The sequence below is a fragment of the Haliotis asinina genome, chromosome 8, assembly GCF_037392515.1.
Source record: "Haliotis asinina isolate JCU_RB_2024 chromosome 8, JCU_Hal_asi_v2, whole genome shotgun sequence".
NCBI classification, from domain to species: domain Eukaryota; kingdom Metazoa; phylum Mollusca; class Gastropoda; order Lepetellida; family Haliotidae; genus Haliotis; species Haliotis asinina.
In genome coordinates, this window is record NC_090287.1 from 4507464 (window position 1) to 4533598 (window position 26135).

The 26135-nt window shown below is 38.6% G+C and overlaps 1 protein-coding gene across 1 annotated transcript; it reads left to right on the forward strand.

Moving 5' to 3' along the window:
- The first annotated feature begins 1249 nt into the window (after positions 1 to 1249).
- On the forward strand, positions 1250 to 20810 carry LOC137293849 (EH domain-containing protein 3-like). The gene is made up of 2 exons (XM_067824623.1): positions 1250 to 2258; positions 14693 to 20810. Exons 1-2 carry the CDS (start codon positions 1344 to 1346, stop codon positions 15392 to 15394), a joined length of 1617 nt encoding a protein of 538 aa, XP_067680724.1. The 5' UTR covers positions 1250 to 1343; the 3' UTR covers positions 15395 to 20810.
- Positions 20811 to 26135: the final 5325 nt, after the last annotated feature.

Consider the following 26135-nt stretch of genomic DNA (forward strand, 5'->3'; position numbering starts at 1 on the left):
TGGACTCTGACATATACCAGAAGCAAATGTGAAAAAGATGAATCTGATTTGCTGGAAGAGCTAATACAGAAGGTTTAAACGTTTTTTCGGGGTGAATCTGGGATTCGAACACAATACTAGTTTCTTGATTTGGCATAATGGGTGATCCTTCATCTAAACGTTTGACCCCAATAAAAGCCAAAATGTTCCCAACTGCTTTGAATAATGAATCATGCGGGATGTTTTTGGTTATGGACCGAGAAAGCGAAATCTGGACCAATTAGGTTTCGCTTTCCTCGGGAATGGCCAAGCTACAGTAAACACAGAATTTCGCGTTCCTGGGACTCTCAATACACAAGAAAAACAAAGAAGTGTGAGTTGTTGTCTGATACCGTAGTCATGGTAGAAATGTAATGAATATATTACAATAAATGACTAAGTATCAGGCTGTTCACATGTACACCTTTTGTACCTTTTTATGAACCTGTTTTGTTTACTGTGATGTGTATTGGGTAAAGCACTGAACAGGTTTACTTATTGTTCTCACCCCAGTTTACGTCCCAATGTACTGACTTAGGCCGTGTGATCCGAGAAATTATTCTATTTTATTGTTTAATGCCTAATCAAGGTGATATTGTATAATCTAAATACCTTCAGGGAGAGCATAGCTTTAACAAGATTGCGACTTGTTTTATGTGGGTGTAAAAAAGGTGAAAAGAGTCAAGCATACACAAAACACATTATAAAAACAATAAATTCTCTGAAGAAAGACAAATGTTAGGTTGGGAATTACCAGTACGAGTCATACATTGAGTTCACATTTAAATCAACGCACAATACTGAGAACAATCATCAGACAATAAATACTAGTACCCCAACTGATCTCCAATAAACACCAATGTAAGAAATATGCTGATTGATTGTGTGAACATTCTCACCACTTTATTGTTTGATGATTGACAAGGTCTGCTAACGTAACTGATGATACTTCCCTTCTCTTTGTTATGTTTTTTTAACATGAAAAGAGTTTTATAAAAGTGATCTCGTTGGACATTCCTTTTAGACTATCAACTTTAGATACATTTAAATTGCTTATCCCAGAAGTTTCGTGTGTAAAACAGTGACAATGTAATTACTGCCAATCCTTACAGTTTGGCTGTTTTGTGTTCTTGCGGTACAACAGAGTGCTGTCAACATTATGATATTAGTAAGTAGTTTCATAGAATATAGCATCATTTAATCATCTCGCGTGATTATGCGCAGTAAGGGCTCTCTCGTCAAGTTCCGGTGCCTCCATCTTCTTGACATATAAAAGCCGGTAGAGGAAACACTGTGATCAGTGTGTGTTGACCAAATTATTCAACATGTTGCGGTGGTTATCCAACGACGACCGTCGAAAGAAAGAGCCCGAGGTGTACGCGAATGTAGTTGAAGGGCTGAAGAAAGTCTACAAGCAGAAATTACTGCCACTAGAAGAGCACTACAAATTTCACGATTTTCATTCCCCGCCCCTTGATGACGCTGATTTTGATGCTAAGCCTATGATTTTGCTAATCGGCCAGTATTCAACCGGTAAAACCACATTCATCAGGTATCTTCTGGAGGCAGATTTCCCCGGAATAAGAATTGGCCCTGAACCAACTACGGATAGATTTATAGCTGTTATGCACGGTGATCAAGATGGCATGGTTCCTGGTAATGCGCTTGTTGTTGACACGAAGAAACAGTTTCGTCCACTGTCAAAGTTTGGCAACGCCTTCCTCAACAGATTCCAGTGTTCCATGGTTAAAAATTCAGTCCTGGAAAGTATTACAATTGTTGACACACCTGGAATTTTGTCTGGAGAGAAACAGAGGGTTGACAGGGGGTATGACTTTGCAGGTGTCTTGGAATGGTTTGCAGAGAGGGTGGATCGGATTATCCTTCTATTTGATGCTCATAAACTTGACATCTCTGATGAATTTCGAAGAGCAATAGATGCAATCAAGGGCTATGATGAGAAAATTAGAATTGTCTTGAACAAAGCCGATATGGTCGATCATCAGCAGTTAATGAGAGTTTATGGAGCGTTGATGTGGTCCCTTGGAAAAGTGCTCAATACACCTGAAGTAGCAAGAGTTTATATTGGATCATTTTGGGATCAACCGTTACATTATGATATGAACAGAAAGCTCTTTGAACTAGAAGAAACAGATCTGTTTAAAGATTTGCAAAGTTTACCAAGAAATGCAGCCCTTCGGAAACTGAATGACCTCATCAAGCGAGCACGACTTGCCAAGGTAAGAACGCAGTGATCAGAATGTTTGACATTTTTTACCTGCTTGAGATAATACCTCCTATTAACGTGCTTGGCACAGACGAAGGACAGATGAGTTACCTGTGAGTGTATGCTAACATGGTAATATCAATAATTAGTCACTCTTAGATGACAATGTAATATGGACACATGGTATTTCGAGAGAGCTATTGTGTTGAATTATGACATAAGTGCATCCAAATTAATCCACACTTATGTGTGTGCAGAATGATTGAATGTAAGTTATTTCTTGCTGAAGTCAAGAATGACTATTTTTAAAACTTTTTCTGTGACTATATTATGCAGTTAATAACGTAATTCATGTAATCATTTTAATCTTTTACACTCACAGTTGTGACATACATCTAAATTTCAATCTGTCATAAAAAAATGAAACCTTTTATCATAATTTTATCATATGTTATACAATAACTGATTCCACATCACTAATCAAATGATAAAAAATTTTGCAAGAACTTTATGTACACATTTACAATGACAACTACAAATATGGCAAAGATGTCTTTTCATAAGGCATGAAGTTCATATTGTTTCCTTTAGATGAATATCAGATTATGATTATTATTAAATCCTGTCAACAGCATGACTAGGACACATTTACTGACCACTGGAGGTATCTCTGATGAATCCCTCATTACTTATCTGTCAGCAAGCCAGTGTTATGTCATTGGCTATGGGTGGTGTTGATATTTTATGATGCAGTTGTTGTTTAGGGCATATGAAATAAGGACCTGCAGGCTTGTTTGTTGGGTCAGAGATGAGGTCATGTGTTGATGATATGTGTCAGTTGCCACTTGTCCATCAGTCACAGTGGAAAATGTGACATTAATAAATTGCAGATCAAGCTGACTTATATTAAGATTGAGGTAACAGATTTTAGGAAGTTGTCCAAAGCTTTATATAAGTGCATTAACAAAATCACAACAGATGAGCATGTAACTCATGTTTCAATTAATGTTTTCTTTTCTTTGTCTTGAAAAAAAAGGGGTGGAGGGGTGAAAGGCAAGAAAATGTCTCAGCCAGTTTGTTCTCTGAGCATTCAGTAGTTGTAAAGGCCAACAATGATTACAATGTGTACAGACAAAGTGGCATACCAGATACATTTTTCATGGTGGCTGATGTACATAGCGATACATAGCTGTATGTAGGTCAGAGCTGCTGGTTAGCCAGTCCACATCTTGTATGTGTAATATATATGTTTCTTTAGACTCAGACCTAGAGTTATGCTTAGTCTCTGACTAAGTAACAAATAAACTTATTTGTATTGAAAAGGAGTGAGATGGAGAATCAGAATCTGAGGAAATCTAGACTTGTTTCATCTTGGGCTTTTACAGTGCTGGCATGGCTTGGCTGTAGGGAAATTCATGTGGTTCAGAGACTGTGAGACAGACTTACTCAAACCCAGCTTCAGAGACTGTGAGACAGACTTACTCAAACCCAGCCCTCAATGCCCAAGTTCTCTGTGCCTGTTGTAGCCTGAGTCCAAACACTTGTTACATATACCAGTATACATCACATACATAACAACCACAGCTTCAAGTGCCCATTATTACATTCCTGTGTAGATTTGACCTGTGATTTGAATGTTTTCAGCTCATTCAGCCCTGGTCTCTCATTTAATAACACATGCAACTCACATTAAACTAGAGTTAGTAGAATTCTCTGATGTGCAAGTTGTAACTACTAAATGGTACTAAATCAACACCTGTCAATTTTCTTTCATGCCTTAGTTCAAGTTTGAACTTTATGTAATTGAGGCTGATACACAACACACACACACACTAACACACACACACTAACACACACACACACTATAAGAGTACTCTAAAATGAGATAATGATTGTGTGTAAGTATCCCAGTACAAGCACTGTTACACAATAATTTGGTAGATCTTTTCAAACCGTGTTTGAGTCTACTATCCTGTTGTCCCCAGCAACAATCACCAAGTAATATTAACAAACTGTCTCCTTGAGGCATACATTAACATAATCAATATCTGCGACAGTGACAGTGACAGCACTAGTAAATTGTTTTGGGATTACGAAACATTGTTCAAAACATTAAAAATGGGGCAGTGTGATAGCTTAATAATAAAAGTGTTCGCTCATCATGCTGAACACCTGGGTTCAATTCACCACATGGGTATATGTGAGATGTCCATTTCTGGCTTCTACCGCCGTGATATTGCTAGAATACTCACTCACTCACTCACTCACTCACTAAAACATGTTTTAGACTCAGTAGTGTATTTGATAAGGACTGTCTCATTTGTGTGCAGTATGTCATAGCATATGAAAAAGAATTTCTGCCCAAATTTATTCATAACTTGTTTGGTGTTATTTTTGGTGATCGCATTATTAGAAATAATCAAAGAAGGTTTTGATGGCAGAGCTATTCAGTGTAATTTTCCGTCATCATGGTAATCAAATGCAGTCAGTTTTGCCTCCTGTCTCAAATTCTCCACAGTTGTAATCTTTCATGATTTATTCATTACTTGCATCTTTGTGGTTGGAGAAAAAAATATGAATGGGTGTGGTCTGTATCCTTTTTCAAAATTAGAGTGCTGACATAAGTATTTGTGTTTGTTCCTGATATGTTTGATTGAAAACAGCAGTAGTTTGTAAGCTGATTAATTTATGGTGAATCAGTTATGACAGTCCAGTCACCCAAAATAATTTCACAACCAGTCCCCAAACAGAGATTTACGTTGTAGTTCCCTTGTCACATGCCCACAATGTTGGTTTCATCAAGCATGAAACATTTCTGAGCAATATCATTTCAGACTTTCCTTCCACATTGATCTCCAGGTTGTGACATGACCAGAGTACAGTTAATACCCACTGAGGGAAACATGCCAGTGTTATATTATTTTAGTTATCACGTTTCCTGTGATGCAGTGGGTAGTGTCCATATTGATGAAGGACCAGCACTGTGGAGGCATGTCCTAGCACCTGGCAGTTTTGTACATGAATGTGAATGCTGGCTTCCAGGCTGGCCTTGTGTGAAAGAAAGGTCACTAATTGGCAGAGTCTTTACATGCCTTGCGCCACCATGGGCTTTTTTTTGAATAGTAAACAATATCAACACATTAAATCTCAACTCTATCCTGTAAATTTGTGAACTTTCAAAACTTGTCAGCAGGATGTTGTCAGTATAGAAATTTAAGGTCCATCTGAGGTCTTGAGTTTTGCACTGCAGTTGATTTGAACAATAGCATGGTCAAAAAGGCTGTGACAAGAATGCTCGGAGTTTGATGATTAATTCAAAACACAGTTTTAGAGTTAAATCATGTCATTATTTTAGACTGATGACCATAAAATATGTTCTGTTATTTGCCAGTTTAGGAGATGTTAAAAAAATCTTTTAAATAAGCTGTAATCATTCAAATATGAGCAGATATTCTTTTGGATAACTCAGAAGGAAGAACTTGTATTCTCCCATCTTAGAACTATTTGGGCAGGAAATGAATTGACCTGTTATTGAGGATAAGTTGACAGTTTGATATGTTGGTGATGCAGTCTGTCACCAGTTGGTTTCAGTCTTGCTCAGGGTTGTTTATTTACTGGCACTGTGATTACTGGCTGGAATGGTGAAGATAGTGACATCAATTGTCAAACACCATTATTCAAGTAATATTAGTAACTAGGGATACAAATTAAGCTTAACAGCCTGTTTCTCTACATTATTCAGCTAACATGATGTGATTAGAAACCTCCTGGCATTAAGTGTGCCAGTTGGCTAGCCCAGGCTGTTGCCAGTCCATGCATAGTCCTGGAAACATAGGAAACAGTTGGGACAACCTCATTCTAGATCTGTTAATAAGCTTTGCAACAAATACAATTATTTGAACAAACACTAGAAATAATGTTAACTCTGAACTTGTTGATGATTTCCAAGTGTCTTCATAAACCCAGTAACAATAACTTTACTGACTGACTCTGAAGTTTTTGTGTGAATAAGTAGAATGCGTCAGTACATGTAGATATGGGCTTTTGCTGAAGTATTGTTAACTTAGCTACAAGTGGTTGGGATAGAACTGTTTCAAGGGTTTTGGTTTTTTTTACATGTTTCTTTTCAGGTATGAATAGTGTTAATACACAATGCCTTTCATAAAGTGGTCAAGTATAACATATATGTTGAACAACGGATGAAAATGAGTATGTATGTGGATCAGTCTTGCATTTTTAAAGTTATATCAGCGAGTTAGATGTGGGGCACATGGGAATCAATCTCTGTAGGACCTTACCAGTAATCATGAACGCTGGTGAAGCTGAAGGTAGTGATAGTAAAATATGGCATGTATCATGTAGTGTTTTAAGTTAAGGGTGAACAGAAGTTGGTTCTCATTATGATCCAGATGATTAATTTTCAAAATGAAATATGATTTCTGTATTTAAATACTGCAGAAGACTAACTCAGTACAGTCAGTAACCATGGTTACACTGTCACAGAAAGTAGGCTGTTTTACTTAAAATTGTACTTCCATGTAAGCAGCCAGGATGTTTCGCTGTGTCAGCATTGAAAAGTTGTTACCAAAGTAGTGTAACATTTGGTAGGCATTTGGTGGCTCAGTTAGTGGTTGATGGTAATACTGAAACTGATCTTGTGAAGGATCCAAGATCCAGGAATACTGGTATTACTAGAACTGTGTGGCCCAGCATGATCAAGATGGAATGTTAACGCCCCATTATTTTGTGATAGCCTGGTTCATTATGTCAAGATGAAATATGATCAGTCCTAGGTGAATTCTGTCAAAACATGGATGTTATTTTGGACAGGTTAGAACTGTGTTTACGTGTCTGACATATACAAGTAGAACATTGGTCAAAGCAGTGTTACAACTTGTAATACAAGTAGGAAATACTAGAGGTCCTTGTCATTGCCTCAGTGTGAAACAGGATTGTTTAAAGGGTTCTTTGTTTCCGATACTACATACAGTTGAAACAGACCTCAAGGATACACTCTCACATTCAGTGTTAGCAGTGAATGGTACATGTGTGGATGATATATATATATATGGTATATATGGTTAATGTGGATATTAAGGAAGTCTGTTTGATGAATTGGCTGTCTGTAAGAATGATACAAGAATGGCAGAGCCTGAGAGTCAAGTGAGACCCACGTTGCTGCTGTTTCCGCTGTATAGCTGCAAGACGTGGTAGTGAAATTCCTGGTGAGGGTGTCACTTCAAGCTTTCCTCTCTCACACACTGTGATCAGGTTTCTTGGAGCTGCTGCAACTGCACCGACTTCCAGCCACAGTTGACTTGCTCATTGCCAGCTACTGATATTCAGGGCATTCTGTTGAATTTGAGGCTGTCACAGGTTATATAGAAATATCTCAGTGTTCTGTAAGTGGGTTGAGGTGGGTGAGCAGTATACCACCATCATGAGGAATGGGAGTCATGCCCTAGAGTCAAACACAGCATCTTGATGGTGAACTAGGCTCCCCTCTGATGATATAGTAATGGCTACATACATGAAACAGGTGTGGTTTACAGAAAAACTGATATTCGTTTCTTATTGTAAAATCATACAGAGAAGTAATAGATGGTTTCCTGCTGTTTCAGTGCATATTGTGTGTATGACAACTGTACCATAAGGTGGTTTCCCACAGTCAGTGATGGAAAATATCAGTCATTGTGTACTTGTTGAACAACACAGATCACGATGACATTGGGCTAGATAGTCACCTTGTGTTAACTATTCGGTGTTAAAAGTTACATTTTGAAAACCCAAGATTCAAATACCATTGATGAAAGCACGTAGGTTTTAGGGGAGGTCAGGTAGCCTTGTGGTTAAAACATACTCTCATCATGCTGAATGCCCAGGTTCCAATCCCCACGGTCATGATTGCAGGAATATTGAACAAAAAACTGGATAAATCTAAGGTCACCCACTCAAGATTGCATGTGCCCCTTCTGTTGCCAATGTTTGTCTTAACTTAATTGTGGATGATTTGTCATGTGGAATCTATGATTTTATTTATGATGGAAATCTAGACCAGCTTCTTGACTTTTCTTCCTTGACCTCTCCATCTGAAGTGTTGATATGCTCACTTCCTGATGGCCTTTCAGAGAACTGCCGTCTTCCCTGTTGAAACTGTGGGAGTTAATAGTTTATTGGTGCTAAGACCTCTGAAGGTCTGGGGTAGCATAGGCCTTCCTTAGGAAACCCATGCTTGCCGTAAAAGGTGACTCTGCTTGTCAGAAGAGGTGATTAACGGGATCGGATCGTCAGGTTCGCTGACTTGGTTGACACATGTCATCAGTTCCCATTTGTGTAGATTGCTGCTGCTGCTGTTGATCACTGGATTGTCTGGTCCAGACTCGATTATTTACAGACTGTCGTCATATGGCTGGAATATTGCTGAGTGCGGTGTAAAACTCAGCTCACTCACTTATTGGTGCTAATGTCCTTCAGTTGAAGTGTTGGATTCTAAAGATGTATGCCATAAACACAGAAAATAAACAAGTGGCATTTTTAATTAACATGATTCAGTCTTGGCGTTCAATTAGAGAATGACCAATGAGGAGCGAGTAATTATGGGAAATATGCCAGAGTTGAAATAATGTTCACAGTGCTGAGCTTTGGCATGGGAGACTTCTAGTAGCAAGCATAAAAGGGGACTGTCCAACCCAGGTTTTTGCAAGGTTGTCCCTTACAAAATGATGTCCTTGCCACAAATCATATGTGTTGAGTCTACTTGCCTAAGTTTGGTTCTTTCAAAATTAAATCTGTAAATGTTCTATGAATTATTATGAGAAGAATTTACTAAAACCAGAAATTTGCTTGACCTGTGCTTCAAACCTGGTTAAAGACTGACACCTTCCTCCTATATCTAAATCAGTGTTGACGCAGTACAGCTGTCGGTGCTTAATGTCATGTTTGTGAGATCTGTTGCAGGTCTCAACTTTCCAAACTTTAACACTGTAGTCCATTCACCTGTGAGCTTGTTACTCAAGGCCAAGCCTATAGAGTTAACTCACACTCACTACCGTGGTGACAGATTATCTGTTGTCTAGGTTGACAATTTCCACAAGCAGAATGAGTCATGAGAGGTTGTAGGTGGAATTATTCGCTGGCATGTGACTCCCTCGACCAGAATAACTCAGGCATCACTCCCATATCACGCTGTAGATGACATTGAAATAGCAGCTTGTGTCACATTGATCATGGAGAGTCTGATCATCATAGTGATTGCAGAGGGCGAATTGATGATAATATGAGTATTATTATTGACATATTCTTAGCTACTAGATATGTTATATATACTGAAGAAAGAAATGACTTATGAACAATGAAGAATGTCTTTTTTATTTTAAAATAGTGAGTTCAGTCTACACTGCAAAAAATATGCCACAAATATTCATGATATGATTTATGTTACTAGAAATTGATCATGAGCAGGTAAACATGCAAAACTTCCTCTGATATGGTGGAAGTATTTGAAAAATATAAGTAGGCACGTTGTTATGTTCATTTGAGAATTTAGAATTTTGGTTGTGATAATACATTGTATTATTTTTGAGGTTATATAGAATTGGCAAATGTTGCACCTACATATGATGTAACTGTCATGTACTCAATTCAGGCATAAATGTTTCATATGAATAACAATAAAATATTATGTTAGAAAACAGCTGTGGAACTACCATATTCAAAACTGGTTCCTGTCCAAGTTGTTTTAGGTGATGAGATATAACATTCAGTTTTCTGGGATTATTGAAGTAAAAAATGACATATACATGCATTTGTCTCCCCGTGTTGGCCAAGTATTGATTGACACCACGTCTAACACCAAAGATATTCGTGGCTGCAGCATGTAGGCGGAACGAGACATAAAACTGTGACTTTTTCATGGTGTTTTCAGTAATATGTAGGACACATCTATATTTACACCATGCCAGGAATCCTGAAGGGTATATCAGTACGTCCCAGGAAAGAACATTTCCACACAAACCAAGGTGTGTTTATGCTTAAGCAGTGTGCACACAAACCGTGTATGCATATTTCCTGTCTTTCATTCTGGTTATTCTATTTAACTGTTCAGATGTGTGGAAATAACAGATATTTATTGAAATATTTTATCCACAGTCATTCTTTAAGTTAATTTTGGTCTTGAGGTGCTTGGAGGTTGGGAAGACAATTTTACTTTTATCATTCAGGCAATCACTAGGACTCCTTGATTATCATGCATCATTTCAAACAATGCATGTTTGTTATTTTTGACTGCATCATGTGATACAATAAAAATGTCCTTGTTTCTAAACTGTGTTGATGTAATGTCATCCACTGGGTGTGTTCCCTCTGATTTTACTATTTGGGCCAAAGGCTCCTCATGTTTGTCTGTGTCAGCTTTGCAGTGTAGGGAAGCCTGTGACTCAAGCTTTTCCATCAACAGGTTTTACGCACCATAAAACAGTACCATAATCATCATTGATTCTTATCAGTTAACACATTTGAAATACTTTGTAACACTGTGACTGCTGTAACTTCTACTTTTGTGGTTTTTTGTAAAGACAGTGGAAAGCATAAACCTGAGAATTCACAGATATTCTAGTAAAGAAGATTGAACAGATAGTGATATGTTTAGCAGGAGTTTGGTATTCATGGAATTATGAAATTATGTAACTTTTTTAACACTTCCAAGTCAGTTCAGCCTCTGTCATGGAGGAAACACGAAGTCCTTGTTGGCCGTAAAGGGTCACTTGACATTTCCCTGCCCTGGTGATCAGGACGTCCTGCTGCCACACTGGACGATATGTAACTTCAACAAACATTTCCTGGTATTATGAAAATCAGATTATACTACGTTCTTATGAAACCAACAGTTCACACTATGATAGGGTGTATCTCAGGGTATGGAGTGCAGTGCCGATGATTAACACCGACAGGGTGAAACCAGTGTTCCAGCTATGTACACACATAAGGAAGGGCGTGGCATCACTTTGCTGGTCAGATGTCCTGCTATTTACATTGTATAGACAGATAGGGGAAATACACACTGCTCACCACTCCCCAGGGGGATGCATGACCTGTTCCCAGGTCTCAGTGGGATATGTAGCTGTATACAGCATAGAATATAGTCGTATATTTGTGAGTCTGTGTACACATGTATATGTTAGTCAGAATGTCAGGTATGTAGGGCTTAGCACTGGGGTGAATTTCACAGATGAGCTGATGTTGGCATTTCATCATAGTGATAGTACTGGTACAGTGAAAATGGTTGTTAGTCACCTTGCTGTTGATGAATGTTTCCATAGCAGCAAGATAAACATGTTTGTTGTAAGGGGAAATGTTTCTGTTATTCAAGACAGTAATGATTGTTACTTGTGCTGGGCAAAAAGGTCTTTTTGACCAGGGTAGTGTATACATGTTTGCAATGTGTTAGTGATTCCATGAAGGTTACAGCATCATTTTTCATAGTTATACTTTTTCCAAAGTCATAACAATATTCAGGATAATGCTATGTGTGACCCTGATCCAGATATTCATATAATCTCAGGACAATTAAGGCTGGAGGACAAGAGTGAGGCTTCTTCCTGTTCTCTGTTGTATTTGAAATCTGAAAGTGTTTGAAATTAATGAAAGATGTCAGTTCTACTAAAACAGTTTGAACAGATTTGTTTGTAAAGATAAAAGAAGACAGAATTTAGAATTATCTTTCATGTTTTGACTGTAATTCAACACAATCAGCAATAGAATACAATAATAAACAGCTATTTTCATACTAACACAAAGGACTTTGTTCAAAATGTCTATGAAGTTAAGGATGTATATCTAGTATCTACTGAGTAATTAACACAAGGTGAGGAATTCTTCTATCAGTGATTGTAATTAGATATGCTATCCACATGGCCTGTATTTACATGTGGATAGCTAGGCAATGGCTGACCAGAACAGGGTGATTACATTGATATCAGTGGAGATAAACAGTCTGGTTCACTGATGGATTAGATACCTACTTCAGGTAGTCATTGTGACCAGCCTTCTGCATTTAGAACATTGACAAATGAGGGATTTAGTAATCCCCCACACAGCAAATTACAACTGTTTACAGAGATTGTGTGTGATTGTACCAAGATGTTGTGAATTGTCAACTGTTGTTTGTTTAGACATCATCAGACAGCATATAGTCCACAGTGGCAAACTTGTAATTTGATAAATCCAACATTAAGAACAACGATATTAAGGTTAAAAACTGTTTGATATATTTTTCATTTGGTATAGGAATGAAGAAAATAGATTGCTTCTAGACCCTTCATGCTGCAGTTAGTCATGAAGTATGAATGACAGCAGATGGGCTGTAATGCTGCTGTGTATGTGGGCCGTGTGTGCAGTGAGTCTGAATGATAAACTCTGCAGTAGATAGCCTGATACCAGACACTTGACGTACATCAGCAGATATGCAGCTGCAACATGTGGGAGGCTATGTCATGACCAGCGTTGTCTCATATACCACATTCACATTATAAAACATCGGATCCATTAGTTCACACTAATGAGCTAGACCAATCAACAATTTACCTTTATGTTTGTATGTAGTTAAAAGTTGACATGATGGTCAGTATTTGTTGTTTATATTACAGAAAAACCTCACCCTGTGTTAGGTAATGATCACTTGTGATTTGCACATTTGCATCTTCCTTGTGCTTCATGATACCATTTCCTGAACATGAAGTACAATCATTTCAAAAGTCCAGCTTCCTTGTGTAAAAGTACATTTGTCACTGGCAGCATGTAATAATCATTCCGACAATATTTAGATGACTCAGCTTCATGGATGATGAACTCCTTTGTTTAAAAACTTGCGACATTTCAGTGGAGGTTCTTATAACCTTTTCAAGCGTTAGAACCTACACTGAAATGTCGCAGTTGTTGAAATGAAGGAGTTGATCATCCATAAAGTTGGGTCATCTCTATACTAGCAACATCTAGAATGCCACTCAAACAAGTCTGACAATATTTGCCTGTGGTGTAGATTAGTCTGAAATAATAATTTCTCTGAATTGTGTTGTCATAGAGGGAAAACCTTTAAAAAGATGGACATTCTGCTACTCTTAAGGATAGGCCTTCTCCTACTTCTGGTGGGTGGGCAAGTACTGGTTCAATCTTGTTAATGACTGGCTCATCATTATCATGCTCCTCTCATCCTTGGTTATGGATCCTCCTTGAATATAATGATATTTGAAAGTGTCAAACATTTTTCGCTGAGAAGCTGAAGTAGAATTTTAGGAACAAAATACAGTAATGCATTGCATTGTCCAACTACTAGAATTTTTTAGCCATAATTCTGAACCAATTCTCCGTGTTTTACTTATGTTACGAAATAGAATTCGATAAAAACTGCCAGAAAATGTCAAAACAGTCAACAGTGTTGTCATGTTGAAGTAGGACTAACTATAGACTGAGGATCTGCAAAATAGGTTTTTTCATTCATTATAAACGTGAGATATTAGAGTGTAAGGTCAAATTTCACATTGATCATTTCCTAATCACATCCAATAGGAATGAAACCGATAGACCTGCATGGCAGCCATATTGACAGACTATGCAGAAGGAAACGTGACATGAAGTTTATTATCATCTATCCACTTATACCAGCTGGCAATAAGTGGATCAGTGACTATAGACCATATATCATAGTACAAGGTCATAGAAATACTTAGGTTCTCTTGACATTGCTGAGCAAATCATGATCTAAGGGAGATAACTGTAGGTTTGTGTGGACTTCTCAGGATTATCAGCATTTCATGATCTGTGAAGCATATACATAATAACTGCCTTAGCAAAGAATTCATTTTGAGTACCTTAATTTTCAGAAGACTGCTCCTGTTGGTGTTACTTTATTGAATGTTGATGGATTCTCTTGTCAGCAATATTCAGTCAGCAGTTTCCAAATTCATCCACTGGATGTAGCACCAGTGTAGTGATGTCTTTGTGGACTAGTGAGATCAGCAGATTTCTGTTATTGCCCTTGAATATGGCACTCATATTCATATAATAAAGGGTCCAAGTAATGTCATGATAATATATTTCTGGGTAGTTCTCCATATCAGGATCATCCACATCTAATGGGTCCTTTAGATACTTGACTATGTGTAAGTGGTGTTTTGCTATTAGTCTTTCAGGTGTTGAGTCATAGGTAGTAGGTTGTTCCTATTGGTAACTGAGTCGTGTTCTATCTTGGAGTCCGCATAGATCCCATGTTGCTTTCACGTATTATTTATTGTGCAATCTGGGACTTTCAACCACTTTTGTCTTGTAAAATTCTGTTCTGTCATTCTTCAGCTAATAATAGGTTGCACAGTAACATTAATGTTGACTGAAATGATTCCAAGAGTCAGATTTATTGTATGAAAGACCATGTATATTCTACCCTTGTCATTGCAGGTCCATGCTACAATCATCAGTCAGTTGCGGAAAGAAATGCCATCAATGTTTGGAAAGGATTCTAAGAAGAAGGAACTCATCAACAAACTGGCAGACACATTTGCTACCCTCCAGCGAGAGTACCAGATATCCCCTGGAGATTTCCCTGATGTCAGACGCATGCAGGAACAACTCCAACACCATGACTTCACCAAATTCCACACCCTCAAACCCAAACTGGTGGAAACAGTGGACCACATGCTGGCCAATGACATCTCTCGGCTGATGCAGATGGTGCCTCACGAGGAAGTGATGGAAAACTCAGAGGTTGGGAATGTCAAAGGTGGAGCATTTGAGGGCTACAATGAGAGTCCATTCGGGATTGGCCGTGGAGAAGGTGTTGACAAAGGTCGTGGCGAGCATGAATGGGTTGTCAGTCATGAGAAATATGAATATGATGATGCATTTGAGAGACTGAACCCTGTCAATGGAAAAATTACTGGTGCTGCTGCCAAAAGTGAAATGGTTAAATCCAAGCTGCCTAATTCTGTGTTGAGTAAGGTATGGAAGTTGGCAGATGTTGATAAGGACGGTATGCTGGATGCTGACGAATGGGCATTGGCAAATCATTTGATAAAGATAAAATTGGATGGGCATGACCTTCCATCGGACCTCCCTGATCATCTTATACCACCATCCAAGAAGAAAGGAGGGGCCGAATGAAACTTGCTATTGCATTAGATGGTAATCTGACCTTCGACTTTAACATGATGGCTTGTATCTAACAACTCTCCTTCAAGTGTTGTTTGTGTTTGAATTCTGACATTAACACCGATTGTGTGTAGTGCACACATCTTGGATTGAAGAAGTCTATGATGAAACAAGTCTGACCATAACCCTGTCATGATCTTCTGATGTAGGGTTGGGGTGTAACAAAGAATGGATGGGAGATAGTGCCTGGAACATATCATCATTCTTCTGATTGCTTCTGTCTCTTGTTTAGGATAAAGTGGTACTGTACATTATTCATGGAGATACAACAGCCATGCTACATTACACGGTACAACAATTTGGTATTACTTTGTCAGATTTGTACCTCAACTGTAATCGATGGATGAGAAATGCAGGTGATAAAGATCTTTGATTAAATGCTTTTTCTTCAAAAGACATTTCTTTCTACAGAACCCAGTATCATTTTGGACAAATTTTATGTAACCATATTATTTTAAGTTTAAGTAGTTATCTTATATCGCCAATCATAAGCTAGGTGTTGAAATTAGACAGTGTTTTCAAGCTAGTTGTCTAGGAGGTAAAAGCAAGGACTCTACATATGACATGATATCTGCAAACAGAGGAATGACGTTATGATGCCTATCTTTACTAAAGCGTACTGTTATACTTATTACACCCATAGTGTTGCTGTCATGTTCATCACCTTTTCCAGGGCAGCACATCCCAGTGTCATATACACACATGGTTGCAGCTGCATAGGAGCAGGCTGAGGAGGAAGTATGATGCTGATTGCTGCACGTTGTCAAGAGACACTCTTGCTGCAGAATGCTAGTGTGGACTGCTTGTCCTGGTAGTTGATTTCATTATTATTGAGCGTTAGTTTGTATACTAAACAATGAATGCCACTACTTTCTGTACTTGCAGCATTAAAGAGGGACTATGATACTGGCCACAACAGAATTGGGTGGCATGATGTACCACATACTCCAACTTGCTCCATACTGTGGCCTAACACTTGCATTCTATGTTAGCAGAATTGGATAAGATCACATTTCATGTTTTGTATTTCCCCTACAAATTGTAGGCCTTAAGTTTATATTCATGTCTCCATTGAAAGTGTAGTGTGTGTGATTTGTGAGTAGTTTGTAGCATGCAAGACATGTTAATTGTAGCTGTACCAGCGTTGTGTCATTAAGCATGAGCCGTGAATGTAATGTAAATTATGAAGACAGTTGTACAGCCACTCTACACTGACATCATGTTGCTTACCTTACAGCCTTGGAAGATTTGTTGTTACAGGCAAAATCTCATTAACATTTCATTTGTGAAGCGAGAAACTGATGTTATGTCAACCACATTTCCTGACCTTATATGTAAGTAGACTGCAGTATTTGACCTTATACTCGTGGCAATATACCAGTGCAATTATACAGTCATAACAGGATTTAATTATCAGATTTTCTAATTATGCACTAATCTTTTTAAACAAGCGCATGAAGCTTGAATATTTGCAGGATGTTTCATCACATGGGAAAGAGGAGAACTGCAGTTTCTTCATCTGTAGTCACTCTTCATCTGTAGGCACTCCCTGACAATAATATGATGCAAGACAGGGTGATGCTGTCAAGGATGAAAGTCTGATAATTATTTCACTGTCAGTCTAAGTAAACTTAGTCTCAACGTATTTCGTTACACTCCACCACTGAGTCAACCAAAACCTTATGGGAGATTGCGTCAGGTAACCTTTGAGATTGACCAATCAGAACACAGTTTACCAAATCGCTTTTTATCTTGAAAAGGTTCGTACCCGAACGATTCCGAATGCTATATAGCGTACGCTCGCTTCCAGGTGATCCACACAGCATACGTACAAGCATGACAACGGTGAGTAAACAGTCACTGAAACTGGTGTTTTTGGCAATATTCAAGGATGTCATCTTGCGGAAATATTAGCTGATGGTAACCATGTGAACAGAAACCCCAAAGCGTGTATACTGCAGGTGAAATAACTGTGTTATATGCAGATTTTGTTTGTGAAGAGATCTGTGTCAGTGACCTGAATATTTTGAAAGTCCCCAAATGGTAGCCGTTGTCTGATTGGTTAAATCTATTTAACATTCTCGCGTTTGATTGGACGGTCATTGGTCGCTCAAAGTTTACCTGACGCGACCTTCTTCTAGGTTTTGTTAGACTCAGTGGTGGAGTGTAACGAAATACACTGAGGCTAAGTTTACTTAGACTGATTTCACTGTTGACTTTTTACGTTTTTGTACAGTTTGAGTTGTATTTATAGATATAATGAGGGACTAACAGGCTCGTACACATGAGACATATGACTGTTAAACAGAGTTGTATGAGTTCAGTGGTCAAGAACCTATACTGAATGAGCGCGACTTTGATCTGTTACAAAACATATTGTATCCCATCGGATAATACAGGAGTGTCACAATATGTCTAACTCATGTACTACTATGTACTGCCCATCATGACTTGGTGATTCTGTCATGGTTGTTTGTGTCAGTCAGTCTGTGTTTGATTGACAGCTTAACCAGACATGTAACGATTATTGTGTACTTTAAACCATGTGGTCATTACAAAATTCAAAACAAATTGAATAAAAATCATTTGTAGCAGAGGTTGGTATTTTGTGCATGTTATCAAGTTCTCAATACATTGATACATTGGTGTATTGTTACTTTTCTAAGGTAACTGATATGATTTGTTAATGTATGTTCAGTAGGTTAAAGGCTCATTGCTTGAAGCACCTTGAGGCTGCAGTTCCTGCAGAGAGTTAATTTTCCAGAATGGAAATCTTTGGTTTTGAGGAGGTATCCTTGCTGTTATGTTTTACCTTTGGTTTGTTAGTGGTTAATTTTTAAAACCTTTGTTGTTAATTTATGCTGATTCTACCATTTTTATAACCATTGTATCCCTTGGAACTTCCATTAATTTTGTGAAAGATTGAAGATTTAGTTACCATGGTTACAGTTGCCACTATTCATGTAAAACTGTTATATCTAGATTTAGCTAGCATGGTAGAACTGCTCCTCAGTGTTAAGGAGAAAACCTAGAGCTGTCATGTGTAGCTCCATACTGATCTCATTGAGATCAAGTGATTGACGTCTTTACTGTGTTCCTTAAACTGATTCTTTCATATTGGCTTTGCAGATTTAAGCATTCCAGCCCAACTGTACAGATCAGGCCTTTGTGCATACCTTCAACATTATATTTTAACAACATGGTGAAAAGTTAAAACACTCACTGGTCATGCACAGTGTTTTCTTTGTCAATTTTGAAATGTGCCAAACCTTTCAGTAATTTTATAATAAAGATCTATTTTCACTTTTCAAGGCATAATTACTGTTCTTAATCATGATAATGTGATAGCATGGTTAAGATGAAGTACATACAAAATTGTAAATATTTTATCAGTAATAAGTTCTGTTACAGCTCTTATCGTATGTTACCAGAAGTCCTAGGTATTGTATTTCTGTATTTGATTTTGTACTTTTCCATATCAAGATTATGTCCTACATTTGCAGAATGTACCACATGATTTTAATAACAGGTTAGAAAGTGTGGTTATTAGCATAGACACGTGGGAAGTTATTGTTTTATTTTTTATACTCTAACATTCATAAATCAAATATTATTTTTGTATCAGATGGATACAATTTGTAAAATATTGGAACTATTCTAAATATTCAACAACAATAGTTCCATTTGTTATCTCAATGTGTTGCTTTACCGAGACTCGCTACGAACTCCCCATGCCAGAAAGACTGGTATTTTTGAAGTAACAGCTCAGGAAATGACCACTTGGGTATTTGTCAGAGATTGACAGTTACTGGAATGTGGATTGCCAGTGTATTTGGTGATGTAGGATTTCATCAAACTTTGTCGTTTAACAACACCTGCAAGACAGTCAGTGTCCGTTTCAAGTATGTGGGGATAAGGATGATATAACCCAGAAGAGTTATTTCTGACCAGTTGTGTTATGTTTCACTTACAGCATTGTCTTCCTGTTTGAATCCATGCGTAGGACCAATTTGGTGGTATAGATCACTTTCATGATAAATTATCTCATTTATGATTTGAACTAAATTTTATATTTGATTTTGTTTGTTGATATGACAGCACAGATGATTTATAACAGCACACGTATGAAATGAAAATTATTAGCATTTAGAAAGTGGTAGTATTTATTAACACATGCTTTCCCAATAAGCCTTGAAAGTGCTCAGGACTAGTCCTTCATCAGCTCAAAGTTTTGCCCGGACCACCATGTGTTGTTTAGTTAACTTGCAACACTTGTGATCTGAGTGAAACAGAATCCCTGGAGCTTGTAGTGCAGTGTCCAACTGCTGATTGTTGTCATGTACAATGTAGTATTGTGTATTGTACATTTTGTAGATATGTAGATAATCTTGTATATTATGGTATGTGAAAAGTAGGTACACAGGATAAATAGAAAATAAAAATCTCTTGATTCAGGAACAGTCTTGAAATCCAGTTCCAAATGCTATAATCAATGTATTAGAAATCTGCTTTGCATGCTATCAGTGCTCTGCTATACATCTCAATGCATACAGATAACTTTGCAGTGTGTAGCTTTAACATTTCACTGTGTGGAAGTTTAATGCATATATTTCATTAGTGGGTTATCATCTTCCCTAGTGAAGGGTGTATTATGTCATAGAATCCCTGAACAAATCTTAAAGATTGACCTATGCATTTTTTTGTTTCATGCATGATCATCTACAGGGTTTACACATGGTGTTGTTTTACATTGAAACATTTGAATGACTAGTCCTCCCTTATAAGAAGTTCATCTTTCTTCTGCTGCCATCACTTGATCTCTGTTAATCGACTTTTGTTTACACACATTATGAAAAGTGTATGTAGAATAATATTGGTGGTTTGTATATATTGAACTGTTGGCCTCAATAATGCTGTGAGTAGAGGTGTGATGATGATGATGATGATGATGATGATGATGATGATGATGATGTTTTGTATGTTCTAGTGTAAAGGAATAACACTCTAGTAACAGGAATCAGTAGTACATTGTATGTTGCTGGACCATCAAGACAAAATTTGTGAAGTACCAAAGTGGCTACTTAATGTCAGTTATTGGAGAGTAGAGGCAAATCGTGAGATTAAGCCAATCAGAAAGGTGTCTGGATTTGGTTGTTGACATGCTGGAGTGAAACATTGTGTATTTAGTCATCATCACACCTCTGCTTATCTATGCTCTGGCAGCCTTGGCTCCAAGGAACCACATGGAATGAGCTGTGCATGTTACCCAGCTGTACGGTCAATTGTGCTTGCATATAAATTGTATGAAAACCACTACTTACAAAGTCATTTGTAATTCAAGCCAATAAACAATTATACCAGTAGAAAAGTGTTTTGTTTCTTATTCTTTTAAGGGATGAGAACTTCAAGGCAGATAACTTTTATCAGTTTTACAAATTGTTTCAGCATATAGTATTTGAATGAAATATTTGAAATGGGTGAGACAAATTGGCAACTGTTGGTGCTAAAATGAAATCCATGTTGGTCTTGATCATGTTTCTTATTTGCCAGTACCATACATGGGGTGGTGGGCACAGGGGCTTGTTTCTTAGAAACGGTGTTAGACGTGGATGTATAGACCCTACCCTAGTTCTCTATAAAAGGAAAGAGATGTAACGACGAAACCACCCCCTCAATCAAAGTTAGATTTCACCACGTGAAATATTTTTGAGGCCTCACTGAGGTCTTCGGATCGAAGGTCATTCATATACTACCAGGGTAGTGTCACGGTAGTGACAGGGTAGTGTCTACACCTGTATGTCTTTCTAAACCATTTCCTAGTGATACAAGTCGTGATTCACCCTGCTATAATACGAGAAGTGTGCGTGCGTGCGTGCGTGCGTGCGTGCGTGCGTGCGTGCGTGCGTGCGTGCGTGCGTGCGTGCGTGCGTGCGTGCGTGCGTGCGTGCGTGCGTGCGTGCGTGCGTGCGTGCGTGCGTGCGTGCGTGCGTGTTCATCAGTAGGATTCCTCTAGGAGTTAGAGCACAACATGACTACAATTTCCATATTGTTTTATACATACCTACATGTATTTGTGTACTAAACATCTTACTAAGAAAGAAAAAGATTTTGAAAATAACATTTGCTGATATTGCTAAGGTGAAACAATAGTGTACCTGGTGTGGAGAGACTCTGTGAGGGCAAATGTACACAACTATATAGGATAAATTGACATTATGCAGTAGAAATGACAGCAGTCAAAATAATGGTAATAAGGGAGATGGTTTTTGGCATACCTGGACTGCAGGACTTCAGATTATGTTACTCAAAGTTTGCGAAGGATCACATTTTCAAGCCAACTTCAAATCACAATATGAAATCCTAATGTATCAAATCTGGTATGCAGTGCTTGGGTAGCGCTACTGGAGCCACACCACCACATTAAGCAAAAAGAAGCAGACCGCGGCGGACGCCATGTAACCATACTTTCCCCCGTTGATTTGTCGCGCCGCACCCTGTTTTTGAGAGCTTAACAAGCAAGCGCTTATTTGATATTACTGAAACCAGAAATGCCACCAGCAACGACAACTGTATCGTTTGACAGTGGAAGGATTATCCATATGCACAGCAGGACGTTGCAACGTCCTTGGTGCGAGTCCAAGCGTGGTCTAGAGGGCTTGGAATCGGTATCAAACACGTGGTTCAGCTACCCAGAGGCAAGCGGGTGGTCGCGCACGCTTCACCATTCAACGTGATCCCCGCCTGCTCTTGCTTTCCACTGGAGTGAATGACCCCACTTTGAAGCTGGCCTTCGGGCAAGGAGGGCATGCAATCGCACCCCTTTTACCTGGCGTCAACAGCAAGCACGTTTGGAGTGGACGAGGTCAGTCGGTGACTGGGCATAAAACAGACAGACGAGTCAAGGCAGTGTGTGAGCTGAAGAGCAGGATAGCGATTTCATGATGTTAACTTGACAGATGGGAAGGTGGTTCATGAATGGTTTGGAGAGGTGTACTAGTGGTCCTGACGTCATCCTCATGGACGATAATACCCGACTCCATCGTCATAGGGTGGTGCAAAGACGATCGTCGTTATGGAGTGGCCAGCTCGTTCGCTGTACCTCACACTTGGAACATGTTTCAGGTCCATGTCATGGATCCCTGTTGACAGTTGATGTGGTCAGCCACTTCTTCCGCGACTTTCTGATTTGTTCCTTGCTATCATGATCACATGTGTATGGCAGTCTCATCATATCTGTCCATTACATGTTAGTTTTGGCCTCTTCATAGCAGTGTCTTTTTCAATTAAACATTTCTTTGCATGTTTTTGTCCATGGTTGTTTCTATTTGTCAGTGAGATTTTAGCCTGCACATGATGATGATGATGATCCTTAGCAAACGTTTAGTAGTATATACTACTCAAAACTACTCAAACAAATTAAGGATCAAAACGTTTAATGGCATTAAATACAAACATACATAACGGTGAAAGGTAGCGATCATATAACAATTCAAGCCAACATTTCATAATAACAAAAAACAGCTAGAGTGTCAGTTAATGCTGATCAATGAGGTTAAGGTGACCTACTGTCAGAAGTGAACCTTTTAACGCCAACATTGGACTAGTAACGCATGTAGCCACCCCGAGCGTTAAGACAAGGAACACCTGTTTCATATTGTTCACCAGACGTTGGAAGAAGGCTCGATTGTCTTTCTACATTGAGGTAATGGGCCACTTGTGCACGGTTGTCGGAAGCGGCGTGGTTGAGACGGACGAAGGCGGCGTGCTAAGCATGTTCAGTAGGGACTAAATCCGCTGACTATTCCATGTGCTGAACATTGTTCTGTCCTAGGAAGTCAGTGTGGTCGGGTATTGCCTTGGAATAATGGTCCGACGTCAGTACGTTTTGATTATCTTCCGTGGATAGCAATTTCCGGACAGGTTACCATTAATGACACAGAGAGGTGTCCTTTGATGAACGTAAAACGCACCCCACACCAAGATACCCTTGCCAGCAAAACTCTCTCCTGGCAGCGCGATACACACGAGTTTTGCCACCACTGAACTGTCAGTCATGCTCAGTTGACCTCTTGACATTTTTTAATTTCAAGTGGCAATTGAATGGCACAAATGGATGATTTATAGGGAAAACAAGCATGCACAGCACTAATCGCACGAACAACAGGTGGAAATGCTGTTCAGGATGAAATCTCGTCTTCCACCTGCACAGTGGTGACGTTTCTGTGAAGCACTCGATGTTTGTTATTGTTTTAAACCCTTGACTACGGTTATCTGCAGCTTTTGTCCAGGTCCTGCATCGATATTGAATAAACCACCATACACGGAATGTAAAAACTCATTCGCATTTGAATCAAACAACCTCATCAATAACATTACATGATGATATCGCGAGACTCTTAACTTGTTTTGAGCATCACACTGTATCAGTAATAGGATGCACATTTATGATAAGTGTCACCACACCCAAACTCTTGAATCACCCTTCTCTCAGATTTCATAAACTTTTAGAACTTTGTATCATATTAATTAATACAGTTTAACATTTACCTTGTGAATTATCGTTTCAAATATATAAGTGGGCTATTAAACTGAACCATGATTAATCTGTGAAGACATTACAACATTTCAAATATAGGCAGAAATGTATCATCGTTTCGACTTTGTCGAACAAATAAGAAAGATACATTATTAACCAATCTTATATCAAGGAAACATGCAGCATTACAAGAGTAACGATGAGTCATATCGCATGAATATAATTGTGGTAGTGGTCACTGAAGATGAAAAGTGCGTGTTAGACCCAAGGGAGGCAACTCAGAATGACAGCATAATGATACGCTCGTAGAATACCATATTACCGCGTGGTGGCCACTTTCAAATTTCCGAGAAACCAAAACTGACGTGTTTGAAATGTAACAAATCCTCCGCTATCTTTCCCTATTTTCTTAAAACAAATATTCGTGCGTTCCGAATGAAACTTGAAGAGATTCATTTTTGCGAGGCATTCTTATGGCAACTTACATGCTCTTTTTAAGCCTAGTTTTGGATCTCACAGCCTTATGATTGAGACAATATAGAGCAGCCGGACAAGAGAATTTATGAATATTGTAACTGACAATGCATTGAAAACGAATACCATTTTTATTAGTGTGTGTGAGCAATATTATGACTTAAGGACATATATACTGCAGACAAGTTTCACAAGTATTGATCTTTACATAAATTTAATATGTTCATGGATTATCCAGTTGGTTATTTTCAGGACCCGTGAAGGTCCGTCGTAGAATAGGCCTTCCTTAGGAAACCCATGCTTGCCGTGAAAGGTGACTCTGCTTGATGTAAGAGGCGAATAACGGAATCGAGTGGTCAGGCCCGCCGACTTGGTTGACACATGTCATCAGTTCCCAATTGCACAAATTGATGCTCATGCTGTCGATCACTGAATTGTCTGGTCCAGACTCGATTATTGCCTGGTGGTCCAAACCTTTCTATTTACAGAGCGCAGCCATACAGCTGGAATGTTACCGAATGCGGTGTAAATCTCAGCTCATTCACTTATTTTCACAATGTCAACGTTTCGGTTTGAATTCCCATACCTTTATCAAGTCACAGGCAAACTGTAACGCAAATGGGTAGCGCAGCATAGAGAAAATGACCAGTCTTCTCACATGCGAACGAAGCGAGCAAAGGTTAACAACTTACTTTCCTTGCTTCGGTTCAAAAAATAGTTTTCATGTCAAAATAAAATAGTGTCACCATCAAAGGTATACACCCATTTCTTCAGTGGGTTGTGCTCTCACATCTCAGACCCAGTGTTGAACAATTACGCACGTGAAATATTCTTTATTCACAATTTTAAGCGCAACTCCTGGTATATCAGACCGTTCTTCGCCTCCATTACCCCTTCCAGCTTCCGGTTCAACGGACTGAAGGGACAGGAGTGTATTATGTAGAATAAATGTTACGAAATTTCTTACAACACAGATAAGACATATAAAAACCCCAACAGATTCATGATAAAATTTGGCAGTATGGTATGTTTTTTTAATTCCTGCTTATTCTTCATCCGTCACTTCGTTCAGCCGGAAGCAGGCAGGGGAAATGGAGGCGAAGAACGATCTGAATACCACAAGTGGCGCTTAAAATGTTGAATAAAACAGTTATTAAACATCGGGTAGAAAATCTGAGAGCACAGCCAAGTGAGGAAATGGGAGTGTACCTTTGATGGTGACGATATTTTATTTTGACATGAAAAATATTTTTCGATCCCAAGCCAACTTTTGTTCGCTTCGCTCGCATAGAAGACTTACCATATTCCCTATGCTGCGCAACCCCGTTTACGCTACAGTTTGCCTGTGATCAAGCAAGTGGATAACATATGGTATAAGAATTTTGTCATATGTTTGAAGAGACTCGATTGTAAACGAGGCAGCCTTATGTAGAGGGATTGTTACTGACTGCGACATCAACTTCTCGAATCATCTGTAATACGGCAAATAGGCATGTGTCACGATATATCACAGATTTTTTAGAATTCAATTACAGAATGTCGTATACTGACGATACTAGGATACAGAACCAACATTTCATGTCAGTAACTCTCTTCCTGGAGTGATAACTAACTAAGAGAAGCTACAGTCGGCTGTATTTGATGCAGCGTAAAGCACTGTGCGACACACCACAAGAAGTGATA